Source organism: Salvelinus alpinus, chromosome 26 (genome assembly GCF_045679555.1).
Source record: "Salvelinus alpinus chromosome 26, SLU_Salpinus.1, whole genome shotgun sequence".
NCBI lineage: Eukaryota > Metazoa > Chordata > Actinopteri > Salmoniformes > Salmonidae > Salvelinus > Salvelinus alpinus.
Genome location: NC_092111.1, coordinates 28,379,239 through 28,402,444, shown reverse-complemented (window position 1 = coordinate 28,402,444; position 23,206 = coordinate 28,379,239). Strand labels below are relative to the sequence as shown.

Sequence of the window (23,206 nt, the reverse complement as noted above, 5' to 3'; positions counted from 1 at the left end):
CGCTTGGATTGCTTTCGCTGTAAAGCATATTTTCAAACTCGGACACGATACGTGGATTAACAACAAGCTAAGCTGTGTTTTGTATATTTCACTTGTGATTGAATGATTATAAATATTTGTAGTATTATTTTTGAATCTGATACTTTTTGGAATTTTCTTCTGCCTTTCAGGACCGGAACGAGCCTGTGGTTTTCTGAACATAACGCGCAACCCAAATGGCGTTTTTTTGTTTGTTATAAAACTAATCTTTATCGAACAAAAATAACATTTATTGTGTAACTGGGAGTCTCGTGAGTACAAACATCTGAAGATTATCAAACGTAAGCGATTCATTTTATTGCTTTTCTGACTTTCGTGACTAAACTAATTTAAGGCTAGCTGTCTAGCATGGATTGATACACTCACAAACGCTTGGATTGCTTTCGCTGTAAAGCATATTTTCAAAATCTGACACGATATGTGGATTAAATTCTACAACCACCTAAAAGAAAGTGATTCCCAAACCGTCTATTTCAAAGCCATCACCTACAGAGAGATGATGAACCCGGAGAAGAGTCCCCTAAGCAAGCTGGTCCTGGGACTTTGTTTTCTATCCTACTCTGTCAATTATATGCATATTCTAGCATCTGGACCTGAGAAATAGGCAGCTTACAATGGGAACGTTCTTTTTCCAAACATAAAAATTCTGCCCCCTAGCTTCAAGAGGTTAACATTCAAGAGTCGGGTAACATCAAAAGGGTGGTGAACAGAACCATATTTCGGTCATCCAACCAGTTGAAAATATGCGTTAGTACTTAAAGATTATGATATCAGATCAGTTGTCATCTGAGACATCATGTCTGATGATAGGATGACAGAAACTGTATCTTCGAAAGTCTACACATGATAGTTATCAGATTCATGATGGAATTGTTGTGCAATTTAAATGTTTAAATATGAAACTATTTGTGAACAGATGAAATGTAATTTTAGCTTCTAAATGAGAGAATTGGTTTTCATAAGTGAACTAGGCTCAACTCAGTGGCCCCACCCATGTGAACAGACATTGGTTGTGAACTATGAAACATGCCCTTCTCTCCCTGCTACATAAGCCTTTTACGAAAATGGAACATTTGTATTCCCGAGGACGTGAGGACGACAGTCCACACGTTAAAAGGGCTAATATAACACTACAGAACTAAGCCAACTTCAGCGTGAGCTCAAAGTATGGCAACGTGGTATGAACTTTAAACTCTTAAAGAAGTGATACCTCCTAGATGTTGAGTTAGCAGCAGCAGCTGTAAATGCGGGCTAGGAAAGGACGGACAAAGGGTCTGTTCTACCACACAACGACGGCAAAACAGCATATCCGTTCTACCACAAGACATATTCTTCAAAGGACAAGGGAGATCTCTGTTGGGCAACACAGCCTTCCATCTATGACCAACCTATTGAAGCATAGCTCAGTGTAAATACTTCTTGCATTTTCCTTTTCCAAATGTGCGGTTATTTAGAATGCATAAGATTCTGTATTTACGATAGCAAGGTCCGATCAGAGACCAAGTCCTTTGTTCCTCAGTCTTCCCGCGCTTTCATTCAAACCCCAACCCCCTGTCTTTGTGTAACCAGCCGTCATATCTGTTCCGTCCGCTAGGGACGTTTTCTTTTATGACATAATTAGTAATCAATGTATGACCCATCCTGTGTATATGTAATTCTGTGTGATTGTTTAGGTATTAGTAAATAAATATTTAAACCAAATTGTGTATTGCTGATTCAACTTGTTAGCCAGTGTTCGGGAAGATAACCAAGAGTTTACGATGTTCAGATGAGACTGAACAAGGTGACGATTAATAATTGACTGCTATTGATGTAAAAGATTACCAGGTCTTTAACAGTTTATTCGAAAGATAACAGCTCTATAAACATTATTTTGTGGTGCCCCGACTTTCTATGGAGATTGCATGGATTATCATCATCTCATTCAATTTAATAAGTTAAATTGTTGAACATACCTTAAACCTTTTGTCAATAGGGGGAGCTGTTAGCATTATTTTTTTTTTTACATTTCCAAATTAAACTGCCTCGTACTCAATTCTTGATCGTACAATATGCATATTATTGTTATTATTGGATAGAAAACAGTCTATAGTTTCTATAGGAGTTGAAATTTTGTCTCTGAGTGGTACAGAACAATTTCTACAGCACTTTTCATGACAGGGTTCAGATTTCAGAAATTTTTACCTCTGATCTGGGGTCTGTTTATAAGGCCACAGTGAATGCTATGAAGAAACCGACACTACCTACGTCTTCCTCTGGGTGTCTGTACGTCATCACGTTTTCAATGAAGTCTATGGGACGTTCACAGCCATTATAAATGACAAAAATGTACAGAGACCCCTCTTTCTCAACGTGCGCCTCAAGCGTGAAGGCCATCGGACCTGCCTCGTTCCAAATCGTTTTCTAACCAGCAGTATTTCTCCGGTCATGTTTTCAGTCGTTATAGTTGTTAAAAACATCATAATGTAGTGAATTTTAACCGTTTTATATCAATTTATATCCGTTTAGTGCGATTTTGAGGAATTTCTTTGTCGTGCACTCTGAAAGTTTGGACACGCTTTAGGGTGTCGGTCGTTGGTGATGGACATTTCGAAGGACAGAGGACATCTATCGACCAAAAGACGTTTATAACATAGAAAGGATACATTGCCCAAGAATATGATGGAAGATCAGCTCAAAGTAAGCAATATTTAATATGATAAACCGTGTTTCTGTCGAAATATTTTAAACGCATACATCGCCATTTTGTTTGGTATAGCTTCACTTGGCCAACCCTGTATTGAAAAGTAAGGATAATTTTAAAAATGTAAATCAGCGGTTGCATTAAGAACTAATTTGTCTTTCGATTCCTGTCAACCCTGTATTTTTTAGTCAAGTATATGATTAGCTTTTAATTAAACTAGATCACTCTGATAGATGACGTCAGACATATTGAGGCTTGATTTCCTAGTATTTTCATTGTGTAACCACGGTTTTGTATGGCTAAATATGCACCTTTTCGAACAAACTGTATATGTATGTTGTAAAATGATGTTACAGGAGTGTCATCGGAAGAATTCTGAGAAGGTTAGTGAAAAAATTAATATCTTTTGGCGGTGATTACGTTATAGCGCTCTTTGCCTGGAATCGATGCTCTGGTAACGTTTTCACATGTGGTATGCTAACTTATCGATTTATTGTGTTTTCGCTGTAAAACGCTTAGAAAATCTGAAATATTGTCTGGAATCACAAGATCTGGGTCTTTCCATTGCTATGCTTTGTCTATTCTTATGAAATGTTTTATGATGAGTAAATTGGTCATACACGTTGCTCTATCTAGTAATTCTAGTGGATTTGTGATGGTCGGTGCAATTGTAAACTGTGATTTCTACCTGAAATATGCACTTTTTTCTAACAAAAACTATCCTATACCATGAATATGTTATCAGACTGTCATCTGATGGTTTTTTTTATAGGTTATTGGCTATCAATATCTTAGTTGAGCCGAATTGGTGATAGCACCTGAAGGAGTAAGAAACTGATGGAGTTAGAATAGTGGTGTATTTTGCTAACGTGTTTAGCTAATAGATTTACATATTTTGTCTTCCCTGTAAAACATTTTAAAAATCTGAAATGGTGGCTTTATTCACAAGATCTGTATCTTTCATCTGGTGTCTTGGACTTGTGATTTAATGATATTTAGATGCTACTATCTACTTCTGAAGCTATGCTATCTATGCTAATCAGTGTGTGGGGGGTGGGGGGTGCTCCCGGATCCGGGTTTCTGAGGCAGTAAAAGTTAATGTTCTTCCAATCAAATGAGACACATTTAAACTTCCCATATTAACCTGGATGAACCAACTTCTCAGGTTAATTAAAGTTTAATTCCGAGATAGCCTATCCAGGTATGATTAATCGTTATCATTGATTAATTAATTCAATTTGCTTTTGCTAATTCATTCACGTCCAACTTCCACATTACTGGTACAGTACTGACTATGAATAGATTAAACTAGTCTTTGCAGCTTCCAACGAATTCCAAACCCAAACTTTGAAAAAAAACAGGAACATTTTTCGTCAAAAATGTTCTAATAATGTGCAAGCTATCAGAGGAGGTGGTCACCACTCCTCCGCTAATTAGTGAACCTCCACCCATAAAAGGATTGATCTCTGACCTCAGCAATGATACCAACCCTAATTATGCCATTAGTGAAAAAACTGCTGAAATTGCAAACGCTCTTCAAAATCAACCATCGATCACAGGCTTTGTGACGGTTCTCTCCACTTTAGCACTTATGTATCACCATCAAAGATTGGCATCTGTCCAATACCACAGTGCACAGCTGAAGCACGTGCAAGACATGGCTAACATGAGGCGACAGGTGGAGAAAACTGAGCAACTATTGACAAAAGCAGGAAATTAAAACATTCTGCTAGTCGAGGAACTGCGTTTGAAAACTGATCAATTAAAAGTAATTGCAAATACTTATGACGATGAACGAGCACAAACTCTTCAACAAAATCGTTGTCTCCAGGAACAACTAGATTTAGCCAAAACTAAATGCGATGTAGTCCACTCCAAACTAGATAAATCTGTCGAGTTATCTACAAATAGGACCGCACAATTTGATAACATGCAGGCAGTTTTGTTGAACGTTACTCAAAGTAACAATGTTCTACTCCAAATTCTGCAGACCAAAGATGATCAGTTAATGAACACAATGACTAAGTTGGATGACAAATCAGCAGAACTCATTGAAGTCGCTGACCAAATGAATGATGAGAGAACTCGGGTGATGAAGATGGAAATATTGATTTCTAGGCAAGCGGAAGAAATCTCATCACTGAATCTCTCGCTCCGTACTCAAGCCCTCTATCTGCAAACCATGACAGATAAGTTTGAGACCGAAAGGAGCAAGTGCGACACTCACGTGTCCAAAATCAGTACTCTAAGCGCTCAAGTGGACTCTGCAATGCAGCAGAATACCACCCTTATGTACCATCTGGAGGAAGTCCAGAACGATCACGCTCTACAGCGTGACTATCCATCCAAGCAACCGGAGCAATCGTGACTGACAGGCCTCGACAGCCACTGAGCGTTTTGAAGCACAAACACCAGGAGATTTGGTTGAAAGGTTACAGCCATTCTCGTAACAACGCGGCCACTGACAACTCGTACAACTTTTCGTTTGCACCTCGGATACCAACACCACCCGCTGGTGGGGGGGTCCCGAGACACAAAGGGGGGGAATAGTAGCCCAGACCCATGTGTAGTAGCCACTACAAGACAACTAGTAAAATGCTCTAATCATGTATTCCTGTAGGATAACATTTCCGAATAAATCGGTAGGACAACTGGTCCCCTTGAGTACCAGTACCAGTACCACAGTCAGTCCAGCAACCCGCAGTAAGAGGATTAGAAACTTCACAAGTTAAATTGCTATTGACATAGGAGTCACTCAGAGTGCAACATGGGGAAGGGAATCTCCATTGCACTCTTCCAATGGTTAACACACATGCCACTAATAAATAGAACCCTCTGTTCAGGAGATCATTTATTAGAAGGCGTGAACCGTGATCAACCGCGTACGACTGGTTCCGTGCTTTGAGAGTACTTCCATCGTGAGGTTAACTCCTCCGTGGATAATATAGCTATGAAATAGACTTCTTCATACCTACCACCACTACAATAGTGGAAGACAGTGACTTGTAGTAAAACCACTACAGACTCCCTCGACACCAATACTGACTGACCTCCAGGCATTGACCTGAAAATTACCAGGTCAGACTCATTCTGAACAAGTTGTAGTCTACCAGGATACTTGGTTTTCTTCCCTTGACATGCACACGCTTGTGTAAGCATAAACGCACATGTACAACGGAACATCCAATTAGGATTTATGCTAGGATCACTTAAGGGTCCGGGCAAAATACCAGCCTTAGTAAAGTTGAAAATTTACTTTGAGGCCTTTGACTCTACAGCTACAGTACTCACCAGTTTTCTTCCCAGAAGTCCATAGGTCATCCCTGTAGACTGCCCAAAACTAGTGCCTTACAGCTGTAGACTTATCATGTAGTTATCAACTTAGAATAGTGCCCTAAGCAACACCCCGCAAATTAGGAAAGCCCTAGATATGACATTAGACAATGCCATGACAGGGTCAATTTGGCAAGACCATGGACATATATAGGATACAGTTAGAATCACCAATTAGATGATTAAGGTGGCATAACTATATTTAGTTTTGTTTACGCTTTCATTTATTTTGTTTCATTTTCTTCGGCACTTAGAAAGTGATAGAGGCATAAACAACTTCCCCATACAACCATCAGTTAGTGCCACAACACCGCTCATTTGTGAGGAAATGTAATCATATATTTCATGAGTGTGTGTACGTTGTTAACATCTGCCTAAGTTACTGCCCAGATCGTCCAGGCTGGACGACCAGACGACAGGTCCGGAACGGCGATCCCAATCCGCTCCAAGGCCATCCTTGGTACTTAATAAAGAATATGATGGTACTTAAAGAATATGATATCAGATCAGTTGTCATCTGAGACATTATTACTGATGATAGGATGACATAAACTGTATCTTGGAAAGTCTACACATTATAGTTATCAGATTCACATGGAATTGTTGTGCAATTGAAATGTTAAATATGAAACTATTTGTGAACAGATGAAATGTAATTTTAGCTTCTAAATGAGAGAATTGGTTTTGATAAGTGAACTAGGCTCAACTCAGTGGCCCCACCCATGTAAACAGACATTGGTTGTGAACTATGAAACACGCCCTTCTCTCCCTGCTACATAAGCCCTTTACGAAAATGTAACATTTGTGTTCCCGAGGACGTGAGGACGACAGTCCATAAGTTAAAAGGGCTAATATAAAACTACAGAACTAAAACAACTTCAGTGTGAGCTCAAAGCAACTTGGTATGAACTTTGAACTCTTATTCACTAAAGAAGTGATACCTCCTAGACGTTGAGTTAGCAGCCGCAGCTGTAAACGCGGGCTAGGAAAGGACGGACAAAGTTTCTGATTAGTGTAATCAGGTAATATTAATTACATAGAAATTATTTTATAGAATAGCATGTCATATCACTTAATCTGGCATAGCAAAGACACAACAACTGTATGTTTGTTTATCCCATGTGTAACTATGTGTTGTTGTTTGTGTCGCACTGCTTTGCTTTATCTTGGCCAGGTTGCAGTTGTAAATGAGAACTTGTTCTCAACTTGTCTACCTGGTTAAATAAAGGTGAAATTAAATTAAATTAAAAAAAAGTGAGTGATAGTAATTTAGTTCAGTTACCTTCACTTTCTTGGGTACAGGAACAATGGTTAACATCGTGAAGCAAGTGGGGACAACAGACTGGGAAAGGGAGAGACTCAATAGGTCTGTAAACAGTCCAGCTAGCTGGTCTGCACATGCTATGAGGACGCGGCTAAGGATGCCGTCTGGGCCGGCAGCCTTCAGAGGGTTAAGGCGCTTAAAAGGCTTACTCACGTTGGTCACGGAGAGCTCACAATTCACATGAGCGATGGTGGCCCGTATCGGTGGCACTGTGTTTTCCTCAAAGTGGGCGAAGTAGTTGTTTCGCTTGTACGGGAGCAATACTTTGGTGTCCGCTATGTGGCTGGTTTCCATTTATAATTCGTAATTGTCTGGAGTCCCTGACACATACGTTTCATGTTGGAGCTGTTGAATTGCGACTCAACTTTGTCCCTGTACTGACGTTTTGCCTTTTTGATTGCCTTACAAAGGGCATAAGTGGACTGTTATTACTTGACCACAAGTACCAGTCACCGTGGTTAAATGAGGTGGTTTGCGCTTTCAGTTTGCTTTAATTGTCACAGTGGGAACAACATGCCCAATATACTTCCTGATGGACTCAGTCACCGTGTCAGTGTATATGTCAATATGTCAACATATCCCGGTCTGCATGTTCAAAACAATCTTGAAGCACGGGTTCCAATTGGTCAGACCAGCATTGAACAGTCCTTATGACGGATACTTCATGTTTGAGTTCATGCCTATAGGAAGGGAGGAGCAGGATGGAGGCGCGATCTGATTTGTTGAAGGGAGGGCGGGAAGGGCCTTGGTGCCGTCCTGGAAGGGAGAGTACTACAGGCAATGTGTTGATAAAACTTCAGTAACGTTTTCCTCAGATATGCTGAGGACAACAGGTCCAATTCAGGAAAGTTGGATTTCTGGTGAAAATGCTGGTGAGTTACCACTGCTCTAACATCCCAAAGTTATTTCTGGCTGTATATAATACTACAAAGGACGTTCTGAGTTAATATTGTAAGAAACAACAACAACAAAAATATTAATAATGCAAAGTTGCTTAGGCGCAATGAACAGAGCGACCATGTCTATATGCACCATATTGTCCATTATAGGGACAGTGGAGAGCAAAAGAGAAAGGGGGTGAAAGAGAAAGGGAGATAGGACAGAGGGAGGGAAAGTGAGAGAGAAAGGGAGGTGGAATATTGAGATTGAGAGAGCGAGAGAGAGGAAGGAAAGGGATGGAAAACGCTGTCAACAGAGAGAGAGGAAGTGAGGGATGGAGACGCCTACAGGTAGACAGATAGATGCGAGAGAAATACAGAAATGCAGTGGGACAAACAAAAAGTAAAGGCGAGAAAGAGAGGGAGCAAGCAAATGGATAGACAGAGACAGAGAGAGAGAGAGAGAGAGAGAGACAGAGAGAGATTAGATGAGGAGAGAAGACAATAGACTGTTCTATAGTGCTGTGTTCTACACAGGGAATCATTCTACTCTCTCACTGTGATGCAGTTTGACTGACACATGAAGAACCTCAATTATAGTAAATTCCCTAATTTCCACAGTCGTTACAGATACAATCATACTACAACAATACTTAACTCAACACACACACAGCTAGAAGCACACTCCTACGCACTCAATAAGAGAGTTAATTAAACAAATACACCATAACATGTTTCAACAAAACCAAACATATTTTCGCAAATGAATACATGGCCTCATACCATCACACACATAAACGCACACACACACACACACACACACACACACACACACACACACACACACACACACACACACACACACACACACACACACACACACACACACACACACACACACACACACACACACACACACACACACACACACACACACACACACACACACTGACCGGGGCACTTCTTGTCATTGCAGGAGCGGACCTCCTCTCCAGAGCCGTCACAGGGGTAACCCTGTATCCCTGTCCCCTCACACATCCGGAAGCGACGCTGCCACCCTGAGTCACACGTCTTACTGCACAGACTCCAGTGGTTCCAGCTGCCCCAGTTACCCCCACCTGAAGAGAGAGGGAGGAGGGGGGTAGGAGGAGACATAGATTTATGGATATCATGACGTTACATACACACATATTGTATGTATATGTTTTGATGCTGTGAGTATGGCTGTTTGCTCTCTATGTTAGTGTATTTCTTTGTCTTACCACCGCAGGATGGGTTGGTACACTCCCTGGTCTCCTGGTGTGGTCCCTTACACTCTGCCCAGACGTGCACCGATGCACTACACCTCCTCTGTCTCTGCTGGCTCCCTGTGGAACAGGTTACACTGCACCTAGACCACGGAGCCCAGTCCAACCACTGGCCCTCCACTACAGATAGAGGGACAGAGAGAGAGAGAAGGACAGAGAGAGAGAGAGAGAGAGAGAGAGAGAGAGAGAGAGAGAGAGAGAGAGAGAGAGAGAGAGAGAGAGAGAGAGAGAGAGAGAGAGAGAGAGAGAGAGAGAGAGAGAGAGAGAGAGAGAGAGAGAGAGAGAGAGAGGATAGAGAGAACAAGAGCGAGAAAGAAAGAGAGAGGGAGGTAGGGAGAGAGAGAGAAGAAGGGAGGGAGGGAGGGAGAGAGAGAGGGAGGTAGGGAGAGAGAGAGGAAGGGAGGAAGGGTGGGAGAGATGTTAAATTATAGAAGCATTGAAAGGGGGGGTAGAAAGACAGACAGAGAGATAGAGAGAGAGAGAGAGAGAGGGAGAGAGGGAGAGAGAGAGAGAGAGAAAGTCTCTTGTATAAACAATTCCAGACCTAGCTGCTGCAACAGACTAACAAATAAATCCAAACAACTCCAGATTTCCAACACTCTTCGTTATGGAAACAATCAGAGTTCCAGCCAGACATGAAAGTGCAAAAGTGCACTTTCATGAAGTACTTTTGCATGGTTGTTCACTTCTATCTGAGTCCTGATTTTGTTTGGGGGGGTCTGATTTCCCGCCATAATGCAGTGAGATTTGAAGAGGATTGTGTTCTTCAACCAATTGCATCTGGAGTTTTGGTGGAGGACTTGTGAAGAGAGACTAAATCAAAGAGGAGAACAGCCTTTTAATCAAATTAAAGTACTGCCAGTCAGACGGCAGCGGATGAATACGGAATACTGAGCAGTCGCACCAAAGCCTGATAACATACACCCACTCCGTAACGAAAGCCTCCACTTTTCTCTTTGATGAATAATCGAGTGGAAAATTACACCGTTGGCAGCTATCCAATATTTACATTTTAAATGTATATTATACACAAAAACAAGATAGACAAAAACACATATGGAGATATACAGATATACTGTACAGTACATTCTAGATATAGTTGACATGTACATTCTAGATATATTTGACATGTACATTAAAAACTCTTATCGCTAGGGGTCAGAATTGTTTTATTTCTTAAAATAACATTCCCAAGGTAAACGGACATTTTCTCTGGCCCAGATAGTAGAATATGCATATAATTTACAGATTAGGATAGAAAACACTCCAAAGTTTCCAAAACTGTCAAAATATTGTCTGTGAGTTTAACAAAACGTATTCTGCAGACGAAAACCTGAGAAAATATAACCCGGAAGTGATATTTTTAAAAAGAAATCTGTGTTTCCTGGACCGTCTTTCTTCCATTTAAAGGGGTATCAACCAGATTCCTTTTCCAATGGCTTCCTCAGGCTGTGACCAGGCTTTAGACATAGTTTCAGGCTTTTATTTTGAAAAATTAACGAGATTTTTCAAAACTAGTCAGGTGTCCTCCGAATAGTTCCTGCGCGCGCAAGAGGAGCTGTCCATTTTCCTTTTGTCTCTTAATGAATAGGATATGGTCCGGTTGAAATATTATCGATTATGTTTGTTAAAAACAACCTGAGGATTGATTATAAAAAACATTTGACATGTTTCTACGACCATTACGGATACTTTTTGGAATTTGTCGAACGGAACAAGGCTTTGGTTTTCTGAACATAACCCACAACCCAAATGCCGTTTTTTTGTGATAAAAGTAATATTTATCGAACAAAAAGAACATTTGTTGTGTAACTGGGAGTCTCGTGAGTGCAAACATCCGAAGATTATCTAAGGTAAGCAATTCATTTTATTGCTTTTCTGACTTTCGTGACCAAGCTAACCAAGCTAATATAAGGCTAACTGTTCTAGCATTGATTGCTACACTCACACAAGCTTGAATTTCTTTCGCTGTAAAGTATATTTTCAAAATCTGACACGATAGATGGATTAACCTCTTGAGAATACAGGGGGTGCTATTTTCGCATTAGCATAATTTGCTCTACAGATTAAACTGCCTCTTATTCAATTATTGCTCTTACTATATGCATATGAATCATACCATTGGAAAGAAAACAATCCCTAGTTTCTAAATCCGTTTCAATTTTGTCTCTGAGTGATACAGAAGTCATTCAACAGCACTTTCCATGACCAAGAACATAAAATCAAGATGTTTATGCTGGCTTCAAAGCTCTGCCTATATATGGTCGTGCCTCCTATGACCCGAAACACAACTCACTGGCCTTCCTCTGGGTGTCTAGAGGACGTCAGAGGAAAAATTTCTTGTCTATCTGGGACTGACGTGAAATGAGAGCAAAATCTTTGGCATGACCGACAACTTCCGGTTCTCTGTTGAATGGAAATTGGAGCTACGTTTGTCTTCTGTTGTGCGGCCATTATTATCTCCGTGTCGAAGTTTGTTTGATACATGTGACCAGATCATCGTAATGTATGTATTTTCAATATAGTTTAATCAGATTATTTGAATTTTTTAGGGAGTTTTTCGATGTTCCGTTGTTAGATTTTAGTATCGTTTGAGAAATCCGTGCCACTCGACCGGTACCTGTGCTAAATGGAGTGGGAAAGGAACGACTCTGAACGGAACCAACAACTCATCTTGACAAAGGACACTTTGATCAACATTCTGATGAAAGATCAGCCATAGTAAGACCCAATTTACGATGTTATATCATATCTGTTGTGCATGTGATCTTGCCGTGGGCGCCCAGCCGAATCTGCCTGGTATAGCTATGCTAATTTAGCGCTACATTTTGTTTTCGTTATAAAACATTTAAGAAATCTGAAATATTGTTTGGATTCACCAGATGTTGGGCTTTCAATATCTGTACGCTGTGTATTTTTCTGAAATGTTTTAAAATGAGTAATTAGTTATATGACGTTGGTCTCTGTAATTGTTCTGGCTTGGTCGGCACCTTTTCAGATTGCAGCTGCAATGTAGAACTGTGATTTATACCTGAAAAATGCACATTTAAAAAAAAAAACTATGCTATACCATAAATATGTTATCAGACTGTCATCTTATGAATTTGTTTCTTGGTTAGTGGCTATATATATTTTTATTTAGTCGAATTAGTGATAGCTACTGACGCAGGGAAAAACTGTTGGGAGTGAAAAAATCCTCTCCTTTGCTAACGTGGTTAGCTAATAGATTTACATATTGTGTCTTCCCTGTAAAACATTTTAAAAATCTGAAATGGTGGCTTTATTCACAAGACCTGTATCTTTCATCTGGTGTCTTGGACTTGTGATTTAATGATATTTAGATGCTACAAGTTACTTGTGACGCTATGCTAGCTATGCTAATCAGTGGGGGGTGGGGGGGGGGTGCTACCGGATCAGGGTTGGTGACTCGTGAGAAGTTAACAACAAGCTAAGCTGTGTTTTGGTTTATTTCACTTGTGATTGCATGATTATAAATATTTGTAGTAATATTTTTTAAATCTGATACGTTTGGGATTTCTTCTTCCTTTCAGGACCGGAACGAGGCTGTAGTTTTCTCAACATAACGCGCAACCCAAATGGCGTTTTTTTTGTTATAAAAGTAATATTTATTGAACAAAAATAACATTTATTGTGTAACTGGGAGTCTCGTGAGTGCAAACATCCGAAGATTATCTAAGGTAAGCGATTAATTTGATTGCTTTTCTGACTTTCGTGACCATGCTAATTTGGGGCTAGCTGTTGTAGCATTGATTGCTACACTCACAAAAGCTTGGATTTCTTTCGCTGTAAAGTATATTTTCAAAATCTGACACGATAGGTGGATTAACAACAAGCTAAACTGTGTTTTGGTATATTTCACTTGTGATTGCATGATTATAAATATTTTTAGTAATATTTTTGAATTTGGCGCACTGCAATTCTAGCGGTTGTTTAGGAAAATGATCCCGTAAAAGGGATCCGTAGTGCAGAGAAGTTAAAGTAATGCAGTTTGCTCAAATCACTCCAGTGATTTCCAAATGCTTCAGTCTGGATTTAGACCCCATCATAGCACTGAGATTTTACTTGTGAAGGTGGTAAATTACCTTTTAATGGCGTCAGACCGAGGCTCTGCATCTGTCTTCGTGCTCCTAGACCTTAGTGCTGCCTTTGATACCATCGATCACCACATTCTTTTGGAGAGATTGGAAACCCAAATTGGTCTACACGGACAAGTTCTGGCCTGCTTTAGATCTTGTCTGTCGGAAAGATATCAGTTTGTCTCTGTGAATGGTTTGTCCTCTGACAAATCAACTGTAAATTTCGGTGTTCCTCAAGGTTCCGTTTTAGGACCACCATTGTTTTCAATATATATTTTACCTCTTGGGGATGTCATTCGAAAACATAATGTGAACTTCCACTGCTATGTGGATGACCCACAGCTGTACATTTCAATGAAACATGGTGAAGCCCCAAAATTGCCCTCGCTAGAAGCCTGTTTCAGACATAAGGAGGTGGATGGCTGCAAACGGTCTACTTTTAAACTCAGACAAAACAGAGATGCTTGTTCTAGGTCCCAAGACACAAAGAGATCTTCTGTTGAATCTGACAATTAATTTTGATGGTTGTAAAGTCGTCTCAAATATAACTGTGAAGGACCTCGGCGTTACTCTGGACCCTGATCTCTCTTTTGACGAACATATCAAGACTGTTTCAAGGACAGCTTTTTTCCATCTACGTAACATTGCAAAAATCAGAAACTTTCTGTCCAAAAATTATGCAGAAAAATGTATCCATGCTTTTGTTACTTCTAGGTTATACTACTGCAATGCTCTACTTTCCGGCTACACGGATAAAGCACTAAATAAACTTCAGTTAGTGCTAAATACGGCTGCTAGAATCCTGACTAGAACCAAAACATGTGATCATATTACTCCAGTGCTAGCGTCCCTACACTAGCTTCCTGTTAACTTCTTTATGATAGGGGGCAGCATTTTCACTTTTGGATGAATTACGTGCCCATAGTGAACTGCCTCCTACTCTGTCCCAGATGCTAATATATGCATATTATTATTACTATTGGATATAAAACACTCTGAAGTTTCTAAAACAGTTTGAATGATGTCTGTGAGTATAACAGAACTCATATGGCAGGCAAAAACCTGAGACAAATCCAAACAGGAAGTGAGAATTCTGAGACTGGTCAATGTTCAACTCATCGCCGATTCAATTCCCTGTAAGATATGGATCTGTTTGCACTTCCTACGCCTTCCACTAGATGTCAACAGTCTGTAGAACGTGGAATGAAGCTTATGCTGTGTTGTGGGGCCGGATGAGAGGGGAATGAGTCAGTGGTCTGGCAGATTGCCAGTTCCTGGTCACGCGCTTTCCTCATGATATCGCCTTGCGTTCCATAACTTCTACAGACATGAAGGAATGCTCCGGTTGGAACGTTATTGGATATATGATAACAACATTCTGAAGATTGAATCTCTACTTAGTTTGACTAGTTTATTCGACCTGTTATATAACTTTTTGAAGTTTTCGTCCGAGTTTGCCTGCATTTGCGCGAGCGTTTGTAGCTACTAAGTAGCTACTTAGACATAAGTAATGGACATTATCGAACAAAACAACAATTTATTGTGGAACTAGGATTGCTGGGAGTGCATTCTGATGAAGATGATCAAAGGTAAGGGAATATTTATTATGTCATTTAGTATTTCTGTTGACTCCAACATGGCGGAGACATTATGTTATATCTGAGCGCTGTCTCTTTAATTATATGTAAAACATGTATCTTTCATCAAAGTTTATGATGAGTATTTCTGTTATTTGACGTGGCTCTCTGCAATTTCTCAGGATATTTTGGAGGCATTTCTGAACATGGCGCCAATGTAAACTGAGATTTGTGGATATAAATATGCAAATTATCGAACAAAACATAAATGTATTGTGTAACATGATGTCCTATGAGTGTCATCTGATGAAGATCATCAAAGGTTAGTGATAAATTTTATCTCTATTTCTGCTTTTTGTGACTACTATCTTTTGCTGGGAAAATGGCCTTGTTTTTCTGTGGCTATGTACTGAGCTAACATAATCGTTTGGTGTGCTTTCGCCGTAAATCCTTTTTGAAATCAGACATGTTGGCTGGATTCACAACATGTGTAGCTTTAGTTTGATGTCTTTCATGTGTGATTTCATGAAAGATAGATTTTTATAGTAATATATTTGAATTTGGTGCGCTATATTTTTTCTGGCTTTTGGCCAAGTGGGACGCTACTTTCCCACATATCCCAGAGAAATTAAGGCAAGGGCTGATTTCAAGGTTTTACTGCTAACCTACAAAGCATTACATGGGCTTGCTCCTACCTATCTTTCCGATTTGGTTCTGCCGTACATACCTACACGTACGCTACGGTCACAAGATGCAGGCCTCCTAATTGTCCCTAGAATTTCTAAGCAAACAGCTGGAGGCAGGGCTTTCTCCTATAGAGCTCCATTTTTATGGAATGGTCTGCCTACCCATGTGAAAGACGCAGACTCGGTCTCAACCTTTAAGTCTTTACTGAAGACTCATCTCTTCAGTGGGTCATATGATTGAGTGTAGTCTGTCCCAGGAGTGTGAAGGTGAACGGAAAGGCTCTGGAGCAACGAACCGCCCTTGCTGTCTCTGCCTGGCCGGTTCCCCTCTCTCCACTGGGATTCTCTGCCTCTAACCCTATTACAGGGGCTGAGTCACTGGCTTACTGGTGCTCTTTCAAGTCGTCCCTAGGAGTGGTGCGTCACTTGAGTGGGTTGAGTCACTGATGTGATCTTCCTGTCTGGGTTGGCGCCCCCCCTTGGGTTGTGCCGTGGCAGAGATCTTTATGGGCTATACTCGGCCTTGTCTCAGGATGGTAAGTTGGTGGTTGAAGAATTCCCTCTAGTGGTGTGGGGGCTCTGCTTTGGCAAAGTGGGTGGGGTTATATCCTTCCTGTTTTTGCCCTGTCCAGGGGTATCATCGGATGGGGCCACAGTGTCTCCTGACCCCTCCTGTCTCAGCCTCCAGTATTTATGCTGCAGTAGTTTATGTGTCGGGGGGCTAGGGTCAGTTTGTTATATCTGGAGTACTTCTCCTGTCTTATCCGGTGTCCTGTGTGAATTTAAGTATGCTCTCTCTAATTCTCTCTTTCTCTCTTTCTTTCTCTCTCTCGGAGGACCTGAGCCCTAGGACCATGCCTCAGGACTACCTGGCATGATGACTGTCCCCAGTCCACCTGGCCGTGCTGCTGCTCCAGTTTCAACTGTTCTGCCTGCGGCTATGGAACCCTGACCTGATCACCGGACGTGCTACCTGTCCCAGACCTGCTGTTTTCAACTCTCTAGAGACAGTAGGAGCGGTAGAGATACTCTTAATGATCGGCTATGAAAAGCCAACTGACATTTACTCCTGAGGAGCTGCACCCTCGACAACCACTGTGATTATTATTATTTGACCATGCTGGTCATTTAGGAACATTTGAACATCTTGGCCATGTTCTGTTATAATCTCCACCCGGCACAGCCAGAAGAGGACTGGCCACCCCTCATAGCCTGGTTCCTCTCTAGGTTTCTTCCTAGGTTTTTGCCTTTCTAGGGAGTTTTTCCTAGCCACCGTGCTTCTACACCTGCATAGCTTGCTGTTTGGGGTTTTAGGCTGTGTTTCTGTACAGCACTTTGAGATATCAGCTGATGTAAGAAGGGCTATATAATTACATTTGATTTGATTTGCTCTCTTCCACTATTTAGCCAAGTCTTCAGTGGCAGACACCTAACATAGAGAGATGCTGTGGGCATTATAATACTTTACAGCACCTGGGAAAACCCTGTAGACCTGTGTATCAAGTTATAAGCGTTGTAAAGACACTTTTACAAGATATGAAAAGACAACGTGGCCCTCTGGGCAAATTACACATCTCACCATAGCTGTGTTTGTGTGTGTGTACACCTGTGTGTGCACGTGTTTGATGACTGTCCTCCATAACAGAGTGATGTCTTTGGTTTGCATCTTGTCATTCAGATGTACGTTGATGCACGAAGACACATGTCACAGGATCTAATGCATCACCTACAGTGAGGATTTGGTCTCTCCTGTTCATTCATACTGCATCATTTTAGCATCAGTTTAGCATTTCCCCACCTGACAGATGACAACGTGGAAGCCAGTGCCACTGAGGGAAGGGTGCGTGTGTGTTAGTGTGTGTGTGCGTGCGTTCATGTGCGCGAGCGTATTATAACTGCGTAGAAGGGTAAACAAATAAACATTGGTGGATAAGGCTATGAGGTTAAGAACTAACCCATGTGGAGGGTTGGCATGATAACGGCCATAGAAGGATTTCAACCATGACACCAGGATTTAAATGCCATTGGATCTTTAGAATCCAAAGCCAGAATCTCAGTTACTGTACCATCTCATAGGACAACAACATCTGCAGTGTTCGCTGGACTTATAAGACCAGAGAGAAGAGTGCTCCCTATTGAATAACAATAACAACTGGTGTACAAGAACGTTTAACACATATTCCACTTAATCAACTGCATGTTCAACTGCACAGCCATTAAAATGAAGCAGTCGTCCAAGGTCTGAATGGTCGGTTAAGGAAGGGACGACTGTGTAAAGGCTAGACTCCTCTTCTTATGCAGACTTCAGAGACTTAGAATAAAGAGCTCTGTCACATGAAGTAAATATGATGAATGCCTATAGCGTTTTGTGTATTGCCAGTGTGTGTGTGTGTGTGTGTGTGTGTGTGTGCGTGTGTGTGTGTGCGTGTGCGTGTGCGTGTGCGTGTGTGTGTGTGTGTGTGTACGTGCGTGCGTGCGTGCGTGCGTGTGTATGGTAAATACAGTTCAGAGCAATGTCAGAGTGAGCAGCCATCAACATGGGCCATGTGGAACCATCATCATCACTTAAACTCACCAACAAAAATAAGAGAGAGAGAGAGAGAGAGAGAGAGAGAGAGAGAGAGAGAGAGAGAGATAGTGAGAGAGAGAGAGAGTGAGAGAAAGAGAGAGAGAGAGAGTGAGAGAAAGAGAGACAGAGAGAGAGAGAGAGAGATAGTGAGAGAGATAGAGTGAGAGAAAGAGAGAGAGAGAGTGAGATAAAGAGAGAGAGAGATAGAGAGAGATAGAGAGAGAGAGAGAGAGAGAGAGAGAGAGAGAGAGAGAGAGAGAGAGAGAGAGAGAGAGAGAGAGAGAGAGAGAGAGAGAGAGAGAGAGAGAGAGAGAGAGAGAGATAGTGAGAGAAAGAGAGTGAGAGAGAGAGAGAGTGAGAGAAAGAGAGAGAGAGAGAGAGTGAGAGAGAGAGAGAGAGAGAGAGAGAGAGAGAGAGAGAGAGAGAGAGAGAGAGAGAGAGAGAGAGAGAGAGAGAGAGAGAGAGAGAGAGAGAGAGAGAGAGAGAGAGAGAGAGAGAGAGAGAGAGAGAGAGAGAGAGAGAGACTGAGTGAGAGGAAGTGAGAGAGAGGAAGAGGAATAGAAGTGAGAGCAGCTGGGATTGACACTATGTACCTAGAAAATACAACTGAGGCATGATATACAGCTGAGCTCTGGGTGAGCCAGTGTGTGTGTGAGTGTGTGTGTCGTGCGTGTGTGTGTGCATTTGTGTGTGTGCATGTGTGTGTGTGTGTGTGTGCACGCATGTGTGTGTGTGTGTCCTGTGTGTGTGTGTTTGTGTGTGTCTGTGTGTGTGTGTGTGTGTGTATAAGAGAGAGACAGACAAAGAGATGTGCAGTATTTAGGGCATCAAAATGGGGTAGCTTGTTACACTAAGAATAATGACAACATAACATTTTCCTGGTTTTAGACAGAACTACATATGAAAAAACACACATAGAAATGTGGGTAGACACGTGGAATATTTAAAATTGTGCGCACAACGAAAACAAGGACCTAGAACTATGCATACATGCAAGCATGTATCACACAGCTTCACACATACACACACACTATCAAAGAGCCATATCATCTACCCACGGACAGTCACAGGGTCTGTGATGGGATTCATCATCTCAAAGGTCCATTGCCTTAGAACTTCCATAAGCTCTGTGAGTCTCACTGTCACAAACTCCCTCCTCTCTCAGTGTCTCTCTCCCACTCTCTCTTTCCCACTCTCTCTTGCTCTTTTCCTCCCTCTCACTCTGACTGTCTCTCTTTCTCTGTGTCTCTCGCTATCTCTTTTTCTCTCTCTTCCTCCCTCTCTCCAACAGCATGTTAAAACAGCCAAGCAGGCGTGTTACAGTCGATTAAAACGTCTCTTGTCTTCCTCCTCTCCTCCAGATATCCCCTCCCACTTCCTGTCTGTCTGTCTGATTGTATTTTTTCATTTTTAGCTGTGCATAAACATTCCCTTTATTAGGGAGATGAAGAGTCTGTAGTGAGGATGATAATAGTTAGCATTTTTGGCAGCCTAGTGGTTAAGAGCATTGGATCAATAACTGAAAGGTTGATGGTTAAAATCCCAGAGTCGACTACATTATATATTTTTGTCGATGTGCCATTGAGCAAGGCAGTTAAAACATATGTGGTCGACTCTGGGATTCGAACCACCAACCTTTTGGTTACTGATATAATGTGCTCAATAAGAGTGTCGCTAAGTGACTAAAATGTAAATGTAAAATTAGTAAGACAGACTGAATCAGCCAGCCAATGAGACAGAGACAGTAGACTGTAGCCAGCCAATAACACAGAGGCAGTAGACTGTAGCCAGCCAATAACACATAGACAGTAGACTGTAGCCAGCCAATAACACATAGAGTGTAGACTGTAGCTAGCCAATAACACAGAGAGAGTAGACTGTAGCCAGCCAATAACACAGAGACAGTAGACTGTAGCCAGCCAATAACACAGAGACAGTAGACTGTAGCCAGCCAATAACACAGAGACAGTAGACTGTAGCCAGCCAATAACACAGAGACAGTAGAATGTAGCTAGCCAATAACACAGAGACAGTAGACTGTAGCCAGCCAATCACACAGAGACAGTAGACTGTAGCTAGCCAATAACACAGAGACAGTAGACTGTAGCCAGCCAATAACACAGAGACAGTAGACTGTAGCTAGCCAATAACACAGAGATAGTAGACTGTAGCTAGCCAATAACACAGAGACAGTAGACTGTAGCTAGCCAATAACACAGAGACAGTAGACTGTAGCTAGCCAATAACACAGAGACAGTAGACTGTAGCCAGCCAATAACACATAGACAGTAGACTGTAGCTAGCCAATAACACAGAGACAGTAGACTGCAGCTAGCCAATAACACAGAGACAGTAGACTGTAGCTAGCCAATAATGCAGAGACAGTAGACTGTAGCTAGCCAATAACACAGAGACAGTAGACTGTAGCCAGCCAATAACACAGAGACAGTAGACTGTAGCCAGCCAATAACTCAGAGACAGTAGACTGTATCCAGCCAATTACACATAGACAGTAGACTGTAGCTAGCCAATAACACAGAGACAGTAGACTGTAGCCAGCCAATAACACAGAGACAGTAGACTGTAGCTAGCCAATAACACAGAGACAGTAGACTGTAGCCAGCCAATAACACAGAGACAGTAGACTGTAGCTAGCCAATAACACAGAGACAGTAGACTGTAGCTAGCCAATAACACAGAGACAGTAGACTGTAGCTAGCCAATAACACAGAGACAGTAGACTGTAGCCAGCCAATAACACAGAGACAGTAGACTGTAGCCAGCCAATAACACAGAGAGAGTAGACTGTAGCCAGCCAATAACACAGACAGGAGACTGTAGCTAGCCAATAACACAGAGAGAGTAGACTGTAGCCAGCCAATAACACAGAGACAGTAGACTGTAGCTAGCCAATAACACAGAGACAGTAGACTGTAGCCAGCCAATAACACAGAGACAGTAGACTGTAGCCAGCCAATAACACAGAGACAGTAGACTGTAGCTAGCCAATAACACAGAGAGAGAAGACTGTAGCCAGCCAATAACACCAAGACAGTAGACTGTAGCTAGCCAATAACACAGAGACAGTAGACTGTAGCCAGCCAATAACACAGACCAACAAGGAACATGCAGTACATAGGTATATTCTAATAAATTACACACAAAGATATTCAAGAGTATTTCAGGTTATAGGACGGCAGATATAAACATTTATAAAAGTCATACAGATAGCAGAAACAAACAAATGATAACAACCCAATTATTGACACACAGCACCATATGCTCATTAATGCACTTGTTTTAAGACATTGTGACACAAACTTCAAACCGAAGAGCTGCATACCACCCTGCATACCACCCTGCATACCACCCTGCATACCACCCTGCATTCCACCCTGCATACCACCCTGCATACCACCCTGTATACCACTGCTGGCTTGCAAACCGAAGAGCTGCTGGCTGACCTGGTCAGTCCCTGGGCGGGAGACCAGATGCTGCTGGAAGTGGTGTTGGAGGGCCAGCAGGAAGCACTCTGTCCTCTGGTCTAAAAAAATATCCCAATGCCCCAGGGCACTGCCCTCTGTAGGGTGCTGTCTTTCGGATGGGACGTTAAACGGGTGTCCTGACTCTCTGACGTCATTAAAGATCCCATGGCACTTATCGTAAGAGTAGGGGTGTTAACCCCGGTGTCCTGGCTAAATTCCCAATCTGGCCCTCAAACCATCACGGTCACCTAATAATCCCCAGTTTACAATTGGCTCATTCCTCCTCTCCCCTGTAACTATTCCCCAGGTCGTTGCTGTAAATGAGAACGTGTTCTCAGTCAACTTACCTGGTAAAATAACAGATAAATAAATAAAAACTTCAAGTCTTGGATAGTGTTTTTCACCCTGTAGCAGCTTTACCTCTACCAGTTGGACAGATGTGTTCTATAAGTCAGATTTATGGAATTTGAACATATGAATGTACATGGGACACAATGGCATGATTGTCAAATGGTTACATGCTAGACAGATACAACATCTGTTCTGTGACAGGCTGCAATCACTGTCAATCAAAGCTTGCCCTGCCCCTTATTCTGAGTGTCCTCCAATGACCCTCAATGACATTGATTGTCCCACCCCATTCCTACACCAAACGGCTCGACACCAAATTGGAATAGAGCCATCCAGTGCACTTGACAATGAGATTGGAATGCAGCCACACGATGATTAATCACTCCTCCTGACAAGGTAATAGGTAATATCAAAGAGACAGAGGCTGGACCACAGCAATCAAACACTGTAGAAACCCAAACGAGAGGTAAATTATGAAAAAAAGAAATGAAAAGGAAAGAAATAAAGAACAAAAAAAGAAATGAAGACTGAAAGACAGAAAGAAGGAATGAAAAAAGGAGAAAACAAACCTAGCCAGAGGAGTAGAAACCGCTGTAAAGCAACAACTTTACTATCTCTCCAACTGTGCTGAAACTGAGCGTTCTATTATGGATCTAAGAGATGAGCAGAGATTTATAAAGAGTACTGTAGTAAAAGTGGAGATGTCAGCTCATGCTTCTACACCTGCATTGATTGCTGTTTGGGGTTTTAGGCTGGGTTTCTGTACAGCACTTTGAGATATCAGCTGATGTAAGAAGGGCTATATAAATGAATTTGATTTGATTTGATCGTATTGAACAAGACTGGACAGGAGAGAACATATGGGGACTGATTGAGT

The 23,206-nt window shown here is 41.6% G+C and overlaps 1 protein-coding gene across 2 annotated transcripts in view; it reads right to left on the bottom strand.

Moving 5' to 3' along the window:
• adgrb2 (adhesion G protein-coupled receptor B2) overlaps positions 1 to 23,206 on the bottom strand; it is a 511,200-nt gene that overhangs the window by 190,395 nt on the left and 297,599 nt on the right. For both annotated transcript variants that reach the window (XM_071368561.1, XM_071368562.1), the window contains exons 5-6: positions 9,520 to 9,684; positions 9,211 to 9,375 (exon numbers count right to left, since the gene is read on the bottom strand). In XM_071368561.1, the coding sequence (XP_071224662.1) occupies positions 9,211 to 9,375; positions 9,520 to 9,684 (330 nt within the window). The remainder of the gene's footprint in view (positions 1 to 9,210; positions 9,376 to 9,519; positions 9,685 to 23,206) is intronic.